The sequence below is a fragment of the Nicotiana tomentosiformis genome, chromosome 2, assembly GCF_000390325.3.
Source record: "Nicotiana tomentosiformis chromosome 2, ASM39032v3, whole genome shotgun sequence".
NCBI classification, from domain to species: domain Eukaryota; kingdom Viridiplantae; phylum Streptophyta; class Magnoliopsida; order Solanales; family Solanaceae; genus Nicotiana; species Nicotiana tomentosiformis.
The window spans coordinates 145,966,392-145,986,506 of NC_090813.1; the positions used below are offsets into that span (position 1 = coordinate 145,966,392).

Genomic DNA, 20,115 nt, shown 5'->3' on the forward strand with positions numbered 1-20,115 from the left:
TCAATTTACAGAACTTTTTTTTAAACTTATACATAGTCTATTAGGTATAACAAAAAATGAGACCCCCACAAAAATGAGGCATAAAGTTGTTATTTTACATGCTTTATAGAAGGGCCGCCCCTATTGCACTTCACAATCACTTCAAAACGAGAACTACCCCATGCATATTAATTTGCCTTTTTCAGATAGTAGTAGGTTCCAATCTCTAAAACACCATCAATTGAAATTCCTTCAACTCTTTAATCATGCTTAAGTAAAATATTGGGATAAAAGTGTATATTAAAGTAACCACCATATGTAGAAGACACCCGTTAATGACATCATTTGTTCATTGATTCAGTGTAAACGTCAAATATATTGATTTTTTCCACCAAGAAGGAGGGTTTGATCACAAAGTTGTTCGTGATGATTCTAATTATTCAAATCTTTTATGACAAGTACAAATTACAGTTACAAAATATGGTGAGGAATTTAAAGTATAAATTCATACTAATAATAGCAATAACATGTATATCATCAAAGATGAGGCTGCTACAAGTAGTTAAAAAGCCGTTCAGCCGAGTTACTATATATTTACAAGTCATCGGAATAACAATATCCATAATGGCATAGCATGATCACTCTAACACACAGACTCATTCTCAATTATGTTGTTATTATTTAAAGAAACAAACTCTAATGTTCCACACTGGTTGAAGGAAGGAATAAGCGGTTGTCTCTTTATATAGTCTTGAATATTCTTGACAAAGGGGAACATAAAAAAACTTAGTGAGTCTATTTTCTTTGCTAATTGATCACTTAAAAGGAATACATGTTTTTGGTTCTACTACGTCTTTCATTAAACTACTTCAATTATCCAATTTTTTGTATGATGTTATTTTCTTTAGAAACAGTATTAATATATCCGTTAGAATTTCATATATATATATATATATATATATATATATATATATATATATATATATATATATCCTTTTTTAAAAAAAATGTATTCGTTAGAAGTTTATGTTAGGCATGAGGAAATGCCCATTAATTTGCTTAAATGTTAGCGTGATGTTAAATTATTAATTAGACTAATTCAAAATGCCTCATATATTCCTATTTTCACTGTTACATTTTGGTTGTTAGTATTCCTTTATAAGGACATCGTTAATTGCGAGCTTTCTTTACCAGAACGAAGAAGATGCTTATAAGGAACTTACTTACTTATCCTTCACAACACGAAAGAACAAGAAAAGATAAGAACATGATTCCCTCTTTGTGAAAGCTAGGGACTAGGAAGAATACTCATTCTGTATCAGATGATAGTTATAGACAATATTAACTCTACTGTATGGAGGATTTTAAATCAACTTATTACCGCGCCAACTATTTATTTAATCTGTACGAGCTTAGATTAAATTGTGATGACATATTATGCATATTTATTTTTACCGAAAGCAGTGTATGCATGCCTACACTATGCAACCACCCGTGCTTGCAACTGAAGTTAACCAACACACTTACAAACCGAAAACAGAAAGTAAAAAAAAAGAGGGAAAAAACAACTAGACAAGTTATGTTAACGGACATAATGATTGAAGTGAAAATTTTACAAGGTGTCACCTAATTCAAATATCACATCAAATCATTACGAAGAAATTTTAGGGGCTCGTTGAGAGAAGGCACGACATACTAAAATCAAAATGAATCTAGCGACGGATTTTACTAAGGAGTACTAAAATTCATTGCTAAATTGAATTAGTGACAAACTTCAGCCCGTGGATAACATATACTCCCTCCGTTCACTTTTACTTGACCACTATGGACTTTACACGTCCCTTAAGAATAATAAATGAAATACATAATTTACCATGATACCCATATTAATTGATGCATATTTTTAATGAATTTGAAAAAATGATTTGAAATGAGTAATTAATATTGTGGGTATAACAGGAAAAAAGAAATTGGCTTCTCTTGATATGCTAAAAGTGACAAGTAAAAGTGAAAATCTATTTTTAGAATACTGGACAAGTAAAAGCGAACGGAGGGAGTATAGTCATAAATAAGAATTTAGCAATGTATTTCCCGTCTGTCATTAACTATTAGCACAATTTTTTTGTGCCCAACTTAAAAATAAAATTAATTACTATGTCACTAATCCGTCACTGCGAGAATATGATGGGTGAATCCTCGAGGGCTGAGGCATTAAAATCTAGGTACATCAACTACATTGAATTCACTGGAACGCGTTTGAACCAAAATATATTTTCCTCCAACAACTCAGTTAATGCGGATTAGAAATTTAAAAGAAACAGAAAAGCAGCTTTTCTAACTTCCAAAATAATACTCCCTCTCTTCACTTTTATTTGGCAAGTATATTAAAAATAGATTTTTATTTTTACTTGTCACTTTACGCATATCAAGAGAATGACAAAAAAAAAAAAAATTCTATTATACACATAGTATTTATTATTCAATTCAAATCATTTTCTCAAATTCAATAAAATATGCATCAATTAATATGGATATCATGGTAAATTATGCACTTTATTTATTATTTCTTAAAAGGCGTGAAAAGTCAAAACGTATCAATTAAAAGTGAACGGAGGGAGTAGCAAAATAATGACATTTCCAAGTCTATTACTGAAACTGTAGCATATCTGAGTAACTTCTGCTATTGCTACAAAGTAAAATTACAATAGGGTCAAAAGTACAATAAGCATGTATTCTTGAATGCATGTGAATTACTGGGTGGCTCCTACTTCCAGCTTTGCGCATAATACGATTTACTCGTTAAATCCAATTTACATGAAGTATTTTCTTCGTTAGTCTGTCCCGTTAGTCTGTCCCAAAAATAATGACACATTATATATTTAGAAATAACTTTTTTTTTTGTAATTCTCATTCACATTTAATGATTTCATTTCTAACCATACAAATGCGTATAACTTGTTTCAAACTCTTGCAAGTTTCAAAACTCTTTCTATTTTTCTTAAGGATGTCCATCGGAACGGGACAGGATGGAACGGGATAATTTTAGCGGGACAGGGCAAAACAGGACGAGACGGGACGATTTTAACAGACCGGGCGGGACGAAAACTTAAACGAATAAAAGAGACCAGGCCCTATCCCAACCGGAATAAATGAGACCCGTTAGGCCTGACCATTCCACCAACTAACAGGAGGGGACAGAACAGAACAGAACACAGGCCCTTAGTGGTTTCTTTTTAGATTTTTATTAATTTAAATATTAAAGCACTTAAAATTATAAAAAGTTTTTAAAATTAACAACGGTTAGGTTTTTAAAGTTGACAATGACTAGTTTTTCAACAAACTTAAACTTAATAAATTATAAAGAAGCTAAGTAAAAAATTATAAAATATTAAAAAACTTGTAGCAAAATACTTTAGTAAATATAAAAGACTTGTAACTTATTTAATATAATTCCAAGCTATGAAGTAACTAAGTAAAACAATTCATAAAAAAAAAAAGTCAAGGCTAAATTTAATAGAAATTTTAAAATTTCACACACAAATACAAGTCTCTTGAAGAGCATCTAAAGAATGAGCACCTAATCTACACAGTCATCTTCTGGGAATATTTCTATTTGAACTAAACCTCTAAGTAGCTAATTAAAAATTATCGTGCTAGTATATGTACTCTCCTATATAATTTCTTTCTAACTGTCGTATAATAAAAGTGAGAATCTCCTCTGAAATTGGCAATGTCGCTTGATGTTCCATGAGTTCCATGTCGTCATTGCTTGTAGTGCAAAGTATCTCACTGTATCCTTCTTCTTTGATGGTTAATTTTTGTAAACCAAGATTTCTTCTTCCGGATAAATTCAGTCTCTAAATAAGACAAAAAAACTCTAGGTTGTCCTCTGCTAATGAATGGTTGTGGTCTTTGATTTGAAATTTTTTCACGCTAAAAGCACTTTTTGAATCTACTGATGATGCTTGAATAGCCAATACATCTCGAGCTATTCTTGAAAGAGTTAGAAATATCTTGCCACGCCCCTCCATCTCGAGCTGTTGGATTTTCAGTTTCTGAAATTTCTAAATTCTCATTAATTTTACAAACAAGTCCCTTTGCACTTTAATTTTAAAGATGGGTTAAGTATATTTGAAATTAAATAAACTAGAGGGAATAGGGAAAAATACTTTTTAAATTTCAAAACCATTTCTTTGACGGCCGATGTATAGTCATTATTATTTTTTTCTTAGCAAATACAACTGAAATTTCATAAATATACTATAAATTTGTGTTACAAAAGGATAATATACACTAAAAAATTATTTTATAGCATAATAAAATCTCTTTAAAGATTTAGTAAGCTCATGAATTTCATTCCAATCAGACTCGACAATTTGATCAGTAGGGTTAGTATTATGTGCATTAAATACCATTTGTATAGACATAAGCAAAAAAAAAATTTGGAACGTTTTTACATAGAAGTTCAGCACATGCACATCGATCCTTAAATTTACAAATTCTACTCGCTTTACTAGCACAAAAAATGTAGAAACAAGCATATTGTATTTTAGCACAAGAATAAAAAATAAATCAATACCATATTTTACAACTAAATTAAAAATATGACATGCACACTTAACATGAAAAATTGAATTATTAAGTGGGCAAATTCTAACTTTTAAACTATTCTTTGTAGTGGTGTAAGCAGAAGCAATAACTAATGTGAAAGTTAAAACTTTGTCAAATAGACCATAGAATTGAACAATTTCTAGAACAGTAAATGCCACATATGCCCTAGTTATTTTGAATCAATAAATTTATAAGCAATACTACGTTGTTGCATGTTTCAGTTATGATCAATCTAATGACATATAACAGTTAAATAATTATTGTCATTAAGACTATGACCTATATCAGAAATGATAGATGCTTTACAATCTAAGTGGTAAAATACATAACATATATACTGAAGATCGTCACTTTGAAATTTAAGTACATCATTTCTAATTGTGTTTTACAAAAAACCTTAAAAAGCAGGATTATATGAGTCTTGTACATAATGCACAAAAGCTGGGTGAGAAGCAAAAGTAAAAGGTAAGCCGCATATAGCGACAAATTTGCTATATTTTCGCGATGTGTGTCATTATTATAGGAACGTTGTATACCGTTAATACTAGGGTTAAAGTATTGTTGGATATAATTAGAACCCTCGCTAGATTCAATAGGAGCGCAAGAACTACTGCTAGGATCCGGTATTTTCCCTGCATCTATTTGAACTTGTATCCATAAAATTTTATGTTTAGTTTTAAGTGTTTCCTTAAACCCTCGGTCCACCTAATTTTCCACTGGTCTATGTGTAAATGATGATTTAAATTTTTTTACAAGTAGCAACTAAGGTTTCTTTATTGATATCAAACAAATTTCATACAAGTGATATTCTCTGACATGTTGCTTACCCCTAACAGGAGATACAATGGGAGGTAAAGCTCCAAACCGGGATTGAATCTGAGTTGGAGCTTCTGATACTAGACTAGTGGGTGTTTCTTTTAATTCATCTTCTTCATTTTCTTCTTCCTGGTTAATACCAAAATCCTTGACAAATTGTCTTGCTAAATTTTTATGCTCTAGTGGCTCCTCCGAATTAATATCATAAAAATTGGGGGTTGGCTAAAGGAAGTTTCATCAACATGAGTCATATCCTCTATATGTTTCTAGTTTTAGAAAGAGAATTAGAATTACTACCGGTGGTGGCACCTTTACTATTTTTTAAATTATAAAATGGGTTGGGTATATGCCAAATACGTTTTTATCAGCCATAATTTAAATACGAAAATTAAATACGAAAATTAAGAGATGAAACGACTGCGCCTTGATTAAATATTAAAACTTAAAGAATTTACCTAAATTCTTGCTCCAAATACTTGACGAATTAATTTAAAGCTTGAAACTTGCTCCAAATATTTGCCCAAATACTTGAAACTTAAATTATTATGAGAAAATAGAGAGAATAATATATATATATAAGAGAGAGAGAGAGAGAGAGAGAGAGAGAGAGAGAGAGAGAGATATTTGTGGGAAAAATTGAATAAGAATGAAGGTATATATAGTTAAAATTAGGGCCAAAATATAATTTAATAAATTTGAGGGTTAAAAAATAAAAAATTCAGGGGATAAGTGGTGTTTTGGGGGGTTGGGGCCAAATATAGCCATTTTTTGTTGTTGCCAACAGCTATTTTTGAAAATTTAGCTGTTGACCAACGACTATAAATGTTTTTCAAAAACGACGAGCTGCCGGACCGAGACCGGACCACAACGAAGCAATAACCGGACCGGGCTGCTGGCACCAAACGGGGTCCCGTCCCACATCCCTTTACCCCCATTCCCCGTCCCCCTAAACTCTAACGGAGCGGAGTTAAATTCTTGCCCAGTCAAATACGACCACATAAAATGGAACAAAGGGAGTATGTATTATCCCATTAGAATAAGCTGTTAAACTTCTTTTTTTTTGGATCCGCAAAATATAGACTTTTTATGTTTACTTCTTCCTACAAAAATCAAAAATTAAAATGACCATGTGTCGCAGTATATATTAGAGAATACTGTGTTTTCAATTTTACTTCTTTCATTATGATTAGCTGTTCTCCATAACATTTCCAAATGCATCGCTGGATTGAGATCCCCAGGTTTGACAAGATAATCTGCTCTCTTTTCAATCACAAGGAAAGATTATAAATTTGAGAGTGAAAATTAAGATAACTGCTCAAAAGAAACCAAAACATCTCAACCATCGTGAAGAAAGCCAGCTGATAAACAAGATATTGGTGACTGGATGAGCAATCCTATAGCAACAAATAATGACACAGTTGGAGTTTCATGTTTTACAGAACAAAGCATAAGATGATACATCGGAAGTAACAGATAATATCGAGTAGTGACCATCTAGGATAACACTTTCTTTTTACAAATGATGGTATCCGTGCCAGCTTGCGTAAATCTCAATTATTCCATCGGGTACCTGCTAACTCCTACAAGCACATGCACCGAGTAGCTCTATCGACGAAGACTTAGGCGATTGGGAAGAAATCACATAGCGTTTTTTTGCCTAAGATCACACTTTCTAATCAAGCACAAAACACCTGTCCCTCCAGAAGAAAAAAAGGCACTAGGCCACCTTTCTAGGAAAGGATTAAGAGGACGATTAACCACTAATAGCTTTACCTAAACTGATACATACTACAGAGTACCATTTATATAGAACAATTGAATCTGCGATCCGGACATTTCAAACCTGTATAAATCTTTCATATTATACTTAACAGTGTCAAGATTTTCTCCTAATCCTTCTGATTTACTCCTTCAATTCATTCTGTGGCAGAAAAATAGCCTCGTGTTAGAGAGAGCTATCTATCTGAGTTCTACATCTCAGTAGCAGCTTTAGGGAAATAACATACCTCAGTGTAGCTTCTGAAATCAGAAGAAGCTTCGATGTGCCCTTCATTCAGATATGACTGAGCAGTATCTTCAATGTTGTCCAACCTGAAATGCTTTTCTATCAATATCTTAATTACCTATAGTCATTTCAGGTTCCAATCATAAACCAGTACAGTTTCAGTAAGTCATTGTTCCAAGAATAGTTGAATCATTCATGTTAATCAGTATTCAGGAAAATGCTTGTCAAGCTGGAATAACAGAAATAATGCACTCAAAGATTGATAATCAGATGTCTAAACACAGAATGTGTTTTAACATCACAAACCGCAGACTGTAGAATTGAAAGAAAAAGATTGTTCAGGGCAACATAATACCTGTAGATGTAATTTACCATTATGCCTTCACTTTGAGCAAGGCCCTTTTGTGACCGATCAGCCATCCAGTTTAACCTTCCAATCATCTAAAATTGATATTCTAAGTTATAAAAGGGAGGAATACTGAGAATACTAATGCAGAGGGACTCTGCTGAGCTTTTCTCACTCCATGCACAAAAAGGGAAAAAGAATAGATCCACATCTCATGCATATATAGTAACATCCACTTCAACAGAGCAGGATGATTATCCAATAATATATAGGAAAAGAAAACTAGAAAGCAATTTAAACAAAAATATGCATGCAAACTTCTAAAAAAGAACAACATATCGAATCTTAATCCTATTATAGGATTTGAATGGAAAAGAAGTCAGTTTGCACAGATTTGGTTTTGTGAGCTCTAGCTAATTCCTGATACTAACATGCATACACATCTGGTTATCAGCAATCCTTATACTAGACATAGAAGCCCACGTACTCAGCAAGTTCTAATAATCCAACAAAGTAATGCCCTTCGGATGTTTCTCTCTTGTCATAATTAGGTTTCACTGTTTCAGTTCTTATGCTTGCAAAGCACCTCAAGATTGCATGCAGACAAATGTTGTTGTGTTTGGTCTATTAAAGCTTCAACTTAGTAGAGCAAAACCCTAAAATGAGTGTAGGCATTACTTATTAGTGCATTCATTTAGATTTTGTCCCAAGGTCCCAAGCATACACATTCTTTACATGGAAATTTTCTTTCCACAAATGTTCAGGTGAAAATGGGTTCTCGGGATCTCGGAAAAGCTGAATGTCAAGGAAAAGTTTAAAATTCAGATAGTATTTATAAATTAGTCCTCTATCCTAATACATAATCAGAGAGGAATTCTGATAACTGTCTCAATGAAAATCATGTGAAAGAAGTTACTGACCCTTCCCAGCAGTAGTTTAGAGAGGAATAAACAAAATCCATTTGGTTTATCCTTTGGATAGTAGTTAAAAGTCTTCTCTCTTGTTGGCTCTTAACTTTAATATTAAGCAAAAAGTGGTTCCTTTTTTTATTCAAGCACCTAAAAATTTTATTCACAGAGAAGAAACCAAAGTAGAAAGTGAATTTGCAGAACATGGACCGCTTGGCATACCGCTCCATTTTGTAAGTGGAAATTTGCAACCGAATCTAGAGCTTTTCCTCTCTTCTTTTCTTTCAATAGGTACCTGTTCCAATCGAAGAAGTAACAATATGGAAACTCAACAACAACAACAACAACAACAACAACCCAGTATAATCCCACTAGTGGGGTCTGGGGAGGGTAGTGTGTACGTAGACCTTACCCCTACCCTGGGATAGAGAGGCTGTTTCCAAATGACCCTCAGCATCCTTCCCTCCAAGAACTCCCCACCTTGCTCTTGGGGTGACTCGAACTCACAACCTCTTGGTTGGAAGTGGAGGGTGCTTACCATCAGAGCAACCCACCTTGTCAAAACCGTGGAAACTCAATGTATGATATTATCTCAATACCGTAAACTTTCACATGATAGAAATGCATGTCAACTTCACACTATACAGCTGTACAGCCATAAATGCAACAGACTTTTAATCACTGTGAAACAGATAATCTTGACATAAAAGAAACATCTTGTTTGAAGGAGAAAGTTTTTACAATCACATTGCCTTAATATCACCACCAGGAAACCCAACAAGCAAGGAAGACAACTCATGTCTAAATGGAGGATTTCTAAAGCTTCCAATATTTATCTTTAGCATACCTGGCACAAAGTCGCATCATAGGGGTTCTCAACGCAGATACCAGATTAGGTGAATTGGTCCACTCATGGTTCTTTGATGTCAATAAATTCCACATTACTTCAGTACCACTGCTTCCCATATCAGAACCTCTGCAAGAAAAGATAGATCATTAGGAGGACAGAAAATTGTTACTTGATAAGTTACGACAACAATCTCAGGGAACAACAAAAGCACAAATGTGTTTTAACTTTGAAGAAAGTTTGCTATATTTTAGAATGGAGTATCTACTAGATATGAAGTTACTCCTTTTATATTTGTTCTCTGTCTGAAGAAAAATATGCATTAGTAATATGCTCCACTTAATTTTATGAATGAATTATCCTGGAACGGACTTTGCATGGTCCAATCATTGCGATCGTACACCATGCTGACAGTTACCCAGGAAACAGGGTAGAACACATTCTGTTGCTTGGATTTTCGGGAATGTGTTCTACCCTGTTTCCTGGGTAACTGTCAGCATGGTGTACGATCGCAATGATTGGACCATGCAAAGTCCGTTCCAGGAGTAGAGGTAAGGTCTGCGTACACACTACCCTCCCCAGACCCCACTTGTGGGATTCCACTGGGTTGTTGTTGTTGTTGATTTTACTAAATAGGAGAGCAATAAATCCCATGCCGTTGGTTCCCAGAATTAAAATTAATATTCCTCTCTACATTCTCAAGCCAGAAAATGCTATAAAACACACACTTACCCTGATGCATCCATAAGTGCTTTTTCTTCTTCTGGTCTAAGCAAATTTTCTTTGAAGGTAGAACCAGACATCTCTGATGAAGCCAACTTTGATAAGAGCCATTGCCTATAACCAGGGATAGGACTAAGAGTAGCGAATACCTGTAGACCAGTTCTGTATATCATTTTCACAGGAAACCTTACATGTGAGAAATGGTGCAACAAAGAACTAAAAGTTTCATTATGAAACCTAAAAACACCAGAAATTCATCCATATAAATTTAACATTTAAAGTTATAGACTGAAGTGCTGTGGAAGTTGAGGACTGGATCTTGTTAAAGTAGGACAAGTTAAACACCATTGAAGATGCCAGAAGTAAAGACTTGAGTTTGTCTGGTTTACAAACAAAAGCTTCCTCGAAGAAACAAGCAGTTCATCCAAGACATAGCTGCAGAATATTTCATTGAAAGCACTAGTAGTAGACTATCCCTTAATATGAAATTAATTGCTAAACACAAAGATCAATACATAACAAAGTCTTCACAGCTCATTTAAACTCTTCATGCCAAATACCTTCACAGAAAATTATCTATATTCTCTAAATTAGCAATTCCACTAAAATTGTATTCCCCTTGCAGGGTTTGGAACTTGCACCTCAAGAAGACAGAATTGGTAGAAGTAATTTAAAGAGTTCTACAAACACATCCGCTTTTCAACATTTTAACTCCAACTCACAGTGGAAGTTTACATAGTAGTCGCTCAAAAACCCAGACCATTTGATGAAAATACCATAACTTACAGAGACATTGGGCATATCATTTTTCACCACATCAACCACACGTTTGATAAGAAACTTCCCCAGGTTGACTCCTGATAAGCCAGGCTGCATGTTTAAAAGAATAAAATACTCTCTTAGACGAAGGATCAAAACAATAGCAAGAATATGAGGAAGAAGAAAATAGGAAATTGGGCATGCCAATACTAAATCAGTTTAAATCACTGTTCATTTTTCTCAGTGAACAAAGAATGTAGAAATAATCAAAGTGCCAAGAGTAGATTGAAGTCGAGGTTTTCTTCCTCAAATGGTGCAAATGAAAGAAAAGATGCTCTCCTGAAGATCTCAGTCAGATGTGTGTAGAAATTGCATTTAACAGTTAAAGTAGAATTCTTATACTTCCTTTTCCTCTTCCAGTGAGCATCATATATTTGATTATGCTGCCTAAAGAAAAAGACAATTTTCTTACTCAAAGACCAGAACTGAAGAACAGTATACTTCTCATTTTCCGGATAAATAGGGAACTACATGTCTCTATCTTTCTAAAAGGAGGAAACAATTTTCTCCATCCCAGCAGCGAGAGGTGCAAAAGGTTGCATGTATCAGTTCCCTTAGCGACGACAACAAATTCTAGTTTTGCTTGCTAAGAAAAAGTAAGTTGCATATTTTCTGGTCTTGCATCATTTAAAAGTCAACATTTACAGTTTGCAAAAATTGCTACCCAACTTTGGAAACAAGTTGTTTTCAGAAACAAAGTAGGAGTTGGCTTCCAAAAACAAGTTGAATCCCAAAGTACTTCCAATTGTACTTTTGGGCTGAATACGGGCCCTGCTTCTAGAAAGTGACCAAAAGATTTAGAATTGCACTTTCACCTTTGTTCTTTCTTTTTCTGCCACCCAGAATTTTCTTCCTTCAACAGAAAAGAATTATTAGTTCGGTAGCATATGTGTAACCAGGTTTAATCTATTTGCTTTCATCCATATAGAAACCTTGGAAAATGTCTAAGGGCTTTACGGGGAACTTTATCCTGAATAACAAACACAAATTCTAATCAAACCAAACGAACAAAAATCAAATAAAAAACCCGACCATTTTCTAATCCAAACGCAACCTTAGAAATATTTAAGTTTCTCACACACTGGGCGGGTGTCCGATACGGGTGCGGATCTAGAGTTCGGATCCTTCATGATCTAAATTTTAAGATTTGGGGGGTACGGATCCAGGTATGGATACGGGAGGATTCATCTAAAAATAATTCAAATATCTAAAAATAAAGTTATAAAAATATGTCTAAATTATGAGACATTATGTAAAAAACTTACAAGGCACTCCGAGAAGGAGAAAATATTAATTAAGAGGAGAATCCGAGAAGGAGATAAAAGAAAATGACAAACATAGAAATTTCTATATACAAAGTATTTTATTTTCTTCAATTTCACCCTAGCCTTTGTTTTGATTTTAGAAATCAATGTATTTGCCCCGAATTTCTCCGACGATTTGGACAAAGTACCCAAAATCGGTTGACCTCTAGTACGGATCCCACACCCACGTCCTGTCGACATGGGTGCAACACCAAAAGTGAAGAGTCCGAGCAACTTAGAGAAATATAGAGCTCTTCAAACTTAAGAAAGATGTCAACATACCCGAGTTGATGAAATAGAGTAAAAAATTGCACAAGAAGCCTCATGTTCAGAAATTGGAGGATAATCCCACAAGACCTCCTGCAATGATTAGAGAGTTGTTAATGGCAGTGAGCAGCGACAAAGTTAAACTAGAGTAATTCGAGACTTTTTCACCTGTATGGTCGCCGCCACATCCTTCATAAGTGCAACCTCAATAAAAATAAGTGGTTCACCTGAAAAAAAGAATCAAACATTAGACTTGATATGGTTAATTAGCAGAATGAGAAGTAACAAGATGCTATGTTAGCAAGGATAGACAATTATGACGAGATCCGATTTAAGCAATGCTTCATCCAGCCAAGCCATGAGAAATGTTGAACCCTATATGAAGACAAAACTCCAGTAATTTCTCGAACTAAGACAAACATTCTAGTACTTCATTCTAGTACTTCTGGATCTAATCATAAAAGCCTTCGTGATGCTAGTCTTACTTTTATAAGAAAGTTGATTTTCTGTATGTATCTTGTACTGCACAAGTAAAATTCATCCGCACTTTTGAGTAATAAGGACAGGTTGACATATAAACATTCAACAGACCGCCTTAAGGCCAACTCTCCCAATTTTAGATACTATAAAATCTACACTTCAGGTTCTAGAAATAGTGCACCTCCTATGCTCTGCTTTAGAAAGTGATGCATAAATCTCCACCTGATTAATTTTGATCAGCATGACCAACAACAAGATCATATGCTGAATATTCTCTTAAGAGAGGATGCAAAGCCTTGATCTAGTAATTGCAGCATGTTCACTCTCATAAAGTGTCATTCCAATTATGAAACACATGGGAAACAACCTTGAAAACTTGTTTACCAGGAAGAGGAAAAATGTTCTTCCACATAGACTACTGAATGAGATTTTTATTCACAAACACTGTGAACAATAGTAAACAGAAAAGTGAGTAGAGTTCAACTCCTTAACCAAGAAAGGGATTGCTAACCAGGTATTGCTGGATGGAAGTACCCAAAGCAGCGGCGACCTATTCCCAGCCTTCTTTTCAGATCTATAAGATTGCTTATTGGATGCACAGCCTAAGCACAAGAAAAATTTATACAAAAATGTAATGACAGAATATAATACATGAAAGGCAAAGTAGGGGGGGAAAAAAGTACCTCATATGCAACAATTTTTTCCAACAAAGACGCAGGATCATCCCATGTAATATTGTGAAGCTCCAAATTAGCAGGACTGAGCCATGTAATCAGTTTCTCCTTTAAGTGGGAGTCTAATGCTCGCAGAGATGCTATATTTACGTCTCTGCAAATTCATTGAATAACCATCTATGAAGTCCCTGTTTCATAGGTATAAGTATTACAGAAAATTATAAACAAATTTCCAATGAATCTATAGATTTTCACCGTCTTATAATCAAGACAGTGTTTGCCCATAAAAAGCAAAGACAGATCACTTCATTTGGGACATAACATTACTCGAGAATACGAAGAATATCAGCTCGAATATCAGACAAGAACTTCAATCCCCCAGGATGTGTATTGAGCCGCTCGAAAAGAACTTCATGCATAGGCTTGAGAGCCTGCCTCAAATTCCGCTCAATCCGGTAGAAAGCAGATAAAGATCCTTCCTCTTCATGATCACCACTATCTTCAGCCTTATCTGCCAAAGCTCTAAACTTCTAAACCCAACTAACAAAATAAAAGTAACGAAGAAGACACACTCATAAGAATGAAAACAAGACCCACCGCTTGGGAGCTGAAGATCAAGGTGCTGCTTCATTAACTCGCGAACTTGGGTCCGATTGAGATCATACTCTTTGGCTAGTGAAAGAAGTATCTTATGACGATTTTCTGGGGAAAGGAAAAAGTATCCCTGCAAAGTTAACGTTCAACAATTACTAACTTGACAACTAACAAAGTATCAGTAGAAATAACTGATTATTTCGTGCTGTGGTGGAAATCACCTCTGAGAAGTCATCTAGAGCAACGTCTACAATTTCTGTCTTGTTTGTCGACATAGCTGAGTGCATTGACTCCCATACTTGGGTGAACTCTCTGAAAGTTGAACCATTATAATTAATTCCCGCAGCAACATTGACGATAATAAGTTACAAGTCTTCCTTTTTCCTTTTTTATATCTGTGAGAATCTGACTATTCCGACCATAAATTTGATGGGTTTAATTTACACTGGCATTTTCTCTATTCGGACACTTAATACCAACTACAGGAAACTCTTACTCCCTCAGTACCCATTTTATGTGTCACACTTTCTTTTTAATTTGTTCCAAAAAGTATGACACACTTCTATATTTAGAAAAAACTTAACTTTAAACTTCCTATTTTACCCTTGATGAGATGATTTACGGCCACACAAATGCCTATGGCTTGTTTTAGACCTTAAGTTTCAAAAGTTTTTCTTTCTTTCTTAAACACACGACCGTAGTCAAACACCGTCACATAAATGGGACAAAGGGAGATTTCCCAAAAAAGAAGTTATGTAACCTGTTAGACACTGATAAGGCAATATGCCGTTAATGCATAGAATTTAAATCATTAACTATTTACAAGGAAAGCTTGATCCTGACATTAACAAACAATTTAGACCAAAGGACTCCAGAAAACATAGAGATGAAATAGGTGCTTATCATATATACAATCAATTCAAGATACAATAAAGATTGTTTTCTACTGGATAAATTTCTCTCTTTTTTTTTCGGGGGAGGGGCGGGTTGAAAGTTGAGTAAACAAACAGATAAATGTATTAAAGACCTTTCTGGAAGAAGTGAAGCATCCGGAGAAGAAGAAACTTTATAACCTTCCGGTTGAGAGACTTGCATTTGATTCAATTTGCTCTGCTTTATATTCAATACCAAAGAAAAAGATTAAATAAAAAAAAAAACACCATAAAAATGATGAATTGAATCAAATCCAACTAGGAAAAAAAAACAGGAACTAATTCGCGAAAATTGTGTGATAAAAGTGGAGGAGAGTGAAGTAAAGCTTACAGAGACAGGTGAAAGAGGCCGCATTTGGGTACGCATAAGAATGGCCAGACCTTTCTTGTTCATCATTCTACTTTTTCAGTTGACAAATACAAATCATATTTGGTTTCTGTCTGTTTGATTCGTAGTATGAATTTTCTTGGTAGTAACCGAAAGAAATTCCCGGCAACGCCGAAACGACGGCGTTTGAAAAGTCATGGGCCAGAGTTGGCGGATCACCGTGTAGACCAGTTTGGGATGAAATTAAAAAATAGCCAGATTTATAAGTGGTAATTGAAAAATAGCCACAGTTTCAAAAGTAATTAAAATTTAATCATTTTTTATGTAAAGATCTGAACGAAAATACTGTTCAAAATCAGAAAAATATTCCAGCATAATATACTAGAGTTCCAGTATAATATACTGGAGTTATAGTATAATATACTGACTTCCAGCATAATATACTGGAGTTCTAGTATAATATACTAGTCCAGCATAATATGCTGGAAGTTCATACATAGGTGCTCCAATCTCCAGTATATTATGCTGAAACTTTTCGTGTGTTGGAGTTCCAGCATAATATACTAGAAGTTCATATACAAGTGCACCAATCTCCAGTATATTATGCTGGAACTTTCCGTGTTGCAGCAAAATAGTGGCTATTTTTTAATAATTTTACAAACGTTGGCTATTTTTCAATTACCCGTCCGAAAACTGACTAGCTCCGTGCTATTTTCACATCAGTTTGCTTTAGCAAACAAATGGATAAGCCCAAATCTGTTAGCCAATCGAACGTTGAACATGGCTCTCAAGCTCAATTGAGCTCGGCTGCATTAAACGAAATTACACCTAATGATCTTGAAAATAGTTACTCTTGATTTTGACCCCGCTTGGTCAAACCTTTAAGGTCAAAAGTCAAAAGTGTTGCTCATTGGGCAAGCGAGAACAACACTTATTAAAGTTCTGCCCTTGAGGCAAGCCGGATAAAGAATCAATAGTGGCACTAAAGTGTCATATTTCTGGTGAAAATGACACAAGATAGTCATTTTTAAGCATGATATTTAAAATATATCCACAGTTTACAATGTATTTAAAGAGTAGCCAATTCACTCAAACTTCAGGACACGACGTCCCAAAGTTTAAACCTCAAAGTTCAAACTTCAGGACATTGTGTCCCAAAGTTCGAAAGTTGTGTCCAGAAATTTGAATCTTGTGTCGTGAATTTTAAATTAACAGTTAAAAAATTCAGGACATTAATCCTGAATTTCAAATTAACAACTCAAAAATTCAGGATGCTTAGTCCTGTAGTTTGAGTGAATTGGCTAAACTTTAAATACATTATAAATTATGAATATATTTTAAATAGCAGACTTAAAAGTGGCTACTAGTGCACTTCTCCCCATATTTCTATCATCCACCCGCTACATTACTGCCTTTATTAAGGAAACCATGAGTGGCCCAATTCATAAATTGAAGTGGTAAAAATGAGCCACTTTTAGGAGGTGTTAATTGGAACAAAACCAGCATACGAAGTAGTTGAAAAATAGCTAGAGCTTAAAAACGGGCAAAATAGTTGAAACATAGCCAGGAGAACTTTAGAAATTCTCTTTGGAGTTTGAACTGTAGCAAGTGACACCAATACAGTGAGTTTAAAACTAATACAAGTTGAACTGTTGGAAGTCAAACTCCAAGAATGTGTCATGAATTTCAAACTTCTGCAAGTAAAACTCCAGGATTGTAAGTGAAACTTCAGAACAATATCCTAGAGTCCTTCGAAAATTTCCTGAACTTCTATTACCATTCAAAATAACTTTAGGTATTCATTTGAACATCGTTCTCATAAAGAAACCCAAAGTTGATATTGTTAAGAGGTTGTAGCTATTGCTTTTGCCAACTGGCGAATGTGTTAAAATATCATCTTCGAGGGCCACACGACATAGATATACAGCAGATCCCAGTAAAGAGAGTTGAGGTCGTAGAAATATTGTACTAGTTCGATTTATACAATCAGCTGTATTATTGAACTTAATGTTTTACCCGAAAAATCGAGTAACAATTAAATTTGTAACGTGATTTTAAGGATTCGCGATTTTGCTCAATACTAATTGATTAACTTAGAGATAAACGATGCGAATTGACAAGAATATAAAACAAACCAATATTTGGACAATGCCCTCAAGCTGATGAACCCACAAGAATAATGAAGTAAGAACAATTTAAAGAACAGTAAGTTGATGAACCGAAGCAAAAGATATTATATTGTCTTGATATTCGTGAATGTAAGATGCTTACAAATGATGGGGACTCCCCTTTATATACTAGAGGATTCCTAAGTATGGTACAATTCTAATTACGAAAATAAATCCCATGATTGGTACCAATAACCACTCTTGATTTGATCTGTTCCGGATTTCCGCCGTGATCTTCAACCGATTACGGATATCTCGTCATTCTGTTATTTATGCTCCCCTCAAAGTCGGTCATACTTGGTCTCGATTGTTGCTGGCCTCGGTCTCAACGTACACTTCGATCTTTAGGCTCGATGTCTCATCTTCGAGCTCGAGTCTGATTTATTACGAGGCTACCCCCGATGCAACTCCCTTGTCTCGATCAAACAGCAAAATCGGGTTGGCCCGATTTTGACCGTATATAGATAGTCCTCTCGTTTCTTGGAGTGTAACGAGAAGAAACGAACTGAGCCTTCGATTTAGTACCTCGACCAATTATGACGTCACATTCGTGACGTAAGCGACGGAGGCGACCGAAGCGTCGCATCTACACAGTTCTCAAGACCGTTAGTTAGTGATAGTTGACGGCCGGCCACCAGTGTTTTCAAACCGTCATAGCAGATATTATAAATAGACCATCTTCGTAACTTTCACAAACTTTACTTTCAAAATTTCCCCTAATCTTCAAAAACTCTTTTACTCCCTTCAAGCTTATCAATTCTTCCGGTTCTTCAAACCCCGTTGGCCAATCTTTTAAAACAACAAGTTTCGTCTTCTTCTTTCTTTTTCCTCATATAACAATGGCGAAAACATCAAAATTCGTTCCTCAGAAGGAAAAAGCTTCATCATCGCGGTCGGTCGGTGATAAAACGTCAGTGGAGCCATGCATCGAAGAGTGCGTTCCCGGGGCATGCGACCTTACTTCCGATTTTAAAGTTGAAAAATCCTCTTTGGTTCCTGGCCGATGTGAGCCCATGTCGAGATATATATGCTCGATAACTGAAGGCGATTTCGAGTAGGTGAAAAAAGATTGTCACTGTGAAAACAAAGAAGTGGTGGTTCCTACCCCCAAAGAGGATATCACCACTCATGTGAAAGGATTTTTAAGTGTTTACACTTACCCTTTCACGCTGGTTCTCGTCGATCCCGTTATAATAGACTTCTGCCGACAATACTACATAACCCTAGGCGAAATCCACCCCTCTTTGGCGCATCGTTATTTTGCTCCGATTCTTCGTGAGCAAGGTCGAAGGGATGCCTTTCAACCTCGATCATCTCATTAGACTATACAGGCCCCGTCTCTATCGAGGCGGATTAGTAAGGATTCAGCACCGAGACACAAAGGTGTTGTTCTCGAGCATAGACGAGGACAAAGATCGAGGATGGATGGGCCGGTTTGTCCGAGTCCGGACTTCTAACATAATCTCGGCCGAGAAGATGCCATTCCCCGAGGAATGGAACATGAAGCGTAAGTACAAATCCACCAATAGCTTCTGTTGATTGTTTTGCTTCCTTTATCTTTTCTCATCTATATCCTTCCTTATGGTGCAGCGGTCTTTTGGGTGCCTGGTGCGATCCCGAACCTTGCAGGTTGGGTTTGGAAATTGGCCTCGACTTCCTCGTACGCTGAGCGCTCGTGGAGCGATTTGGCCGAGGGCCGATGGGAGGCCAAAAATCACAGTAAGTTTCTCTATCTATGTTCGATGCCTTCCTGTGAAATGCTTCGTTTTCACTTGATTTCCTCCCATACAGGTCTTGGGGACAAAAGTCATCATGAGGCCACTTTCATCTGGGAAATGGGAGGTCCCGAAACCGGCTGAGGATAAGAAGAGGAGAAGGGCCTCGCCTTATGATATTCCAAAGCCTAAGAATAGCAAGGCTCGTAAGTCGAAGAATGACTCCGCAACCCAAAAACTATGAGGTGAAGAAGAGGAGGGAGAAGATGTTGACAGTGTGCTGGTGGCTCAAAAGAGGGGAAGCGTCGAAGCTTCGAATCCAGCTGAGTCGGTGATGGTCGATAAGGTATCGAAAGATGGTCTGAGCAAAGTCCCCGAATCATCGGGGGCTGATGACGTCTCCCGTCGTGACGAACAATCGGCGGGCGTGCCTGAAGAGTCCGGTTCCGAGGCCCTTCGAAAAGGAGAGAGTGTCCCAAGTGACTTGCTTGGGGCAATCAATATTGATGATTCGCCGCCCAGCCCCACATTTTCTGAAGGGCAATTTCGGGAGGCTAAGTCTATTGAGACCCCCGATGTGGGAATGGCCCACGAAGGGG

The 20,115-nt window shown here is 35.8% G+C and overlaps 1 protein-coding gene across 4 annotated transcripts; it reads right to left on the minus strand.

Moving 5' to 3' along the window:
• Positions 1-6,765: 6,765 nt before the first annotated feature.
• Positions 6,766-15,810, minus strand: LOC104114458 (uncharacterized). Of its 4 annotated transcripts, none has more exons than XM_009624919.4 (16): positions 15,637-15,810; positions 15,401-15,486; positions 14,595-14,685; positions 14,377-14,503; positions 14,107-14,290; positions 13,789-13,933; positions 13,617-13,707; positions 12,794-12,852; positions 12,641-12,718; positions 11,022-11,105; positions 10,245-10,384; positions 9,513-9,641; positions 8,888-8,960; positions 7,767-7,852; positions 7,413-7,497; positions 6,766-7,327 (listed from the first exon to the last, which is right to left on the minus strand). In XM_009624919.4, exons 1-16 carry the CDS (start codon positions 15,700-15,702, stop codon positions 7,310-7,312), a joined length of 1,542 nt encoding a protein of 513 aa, XP_009623214.1. In that variant the 5' UTR covers positions 15,703-15,810; the 3' UTR covers positions 6,766-7,309. The 4 variants fall into 4 exon arrangements, with proteins under 4 accessions (XP_009623214.1, XP_009623215.1, XP_018632586.1 ...); XM_009624920.4 differs by having other exon boundaries at positions 15,401-15,483; positions 15,637-15,809; XM_070196226.1 differs by having other exon boundaries at positions 7,160-7,327; positions 7,409-7,497.
• Between the last annotated feature and the right edge of the window lie 4,305 nt (positions 15,811-20,115).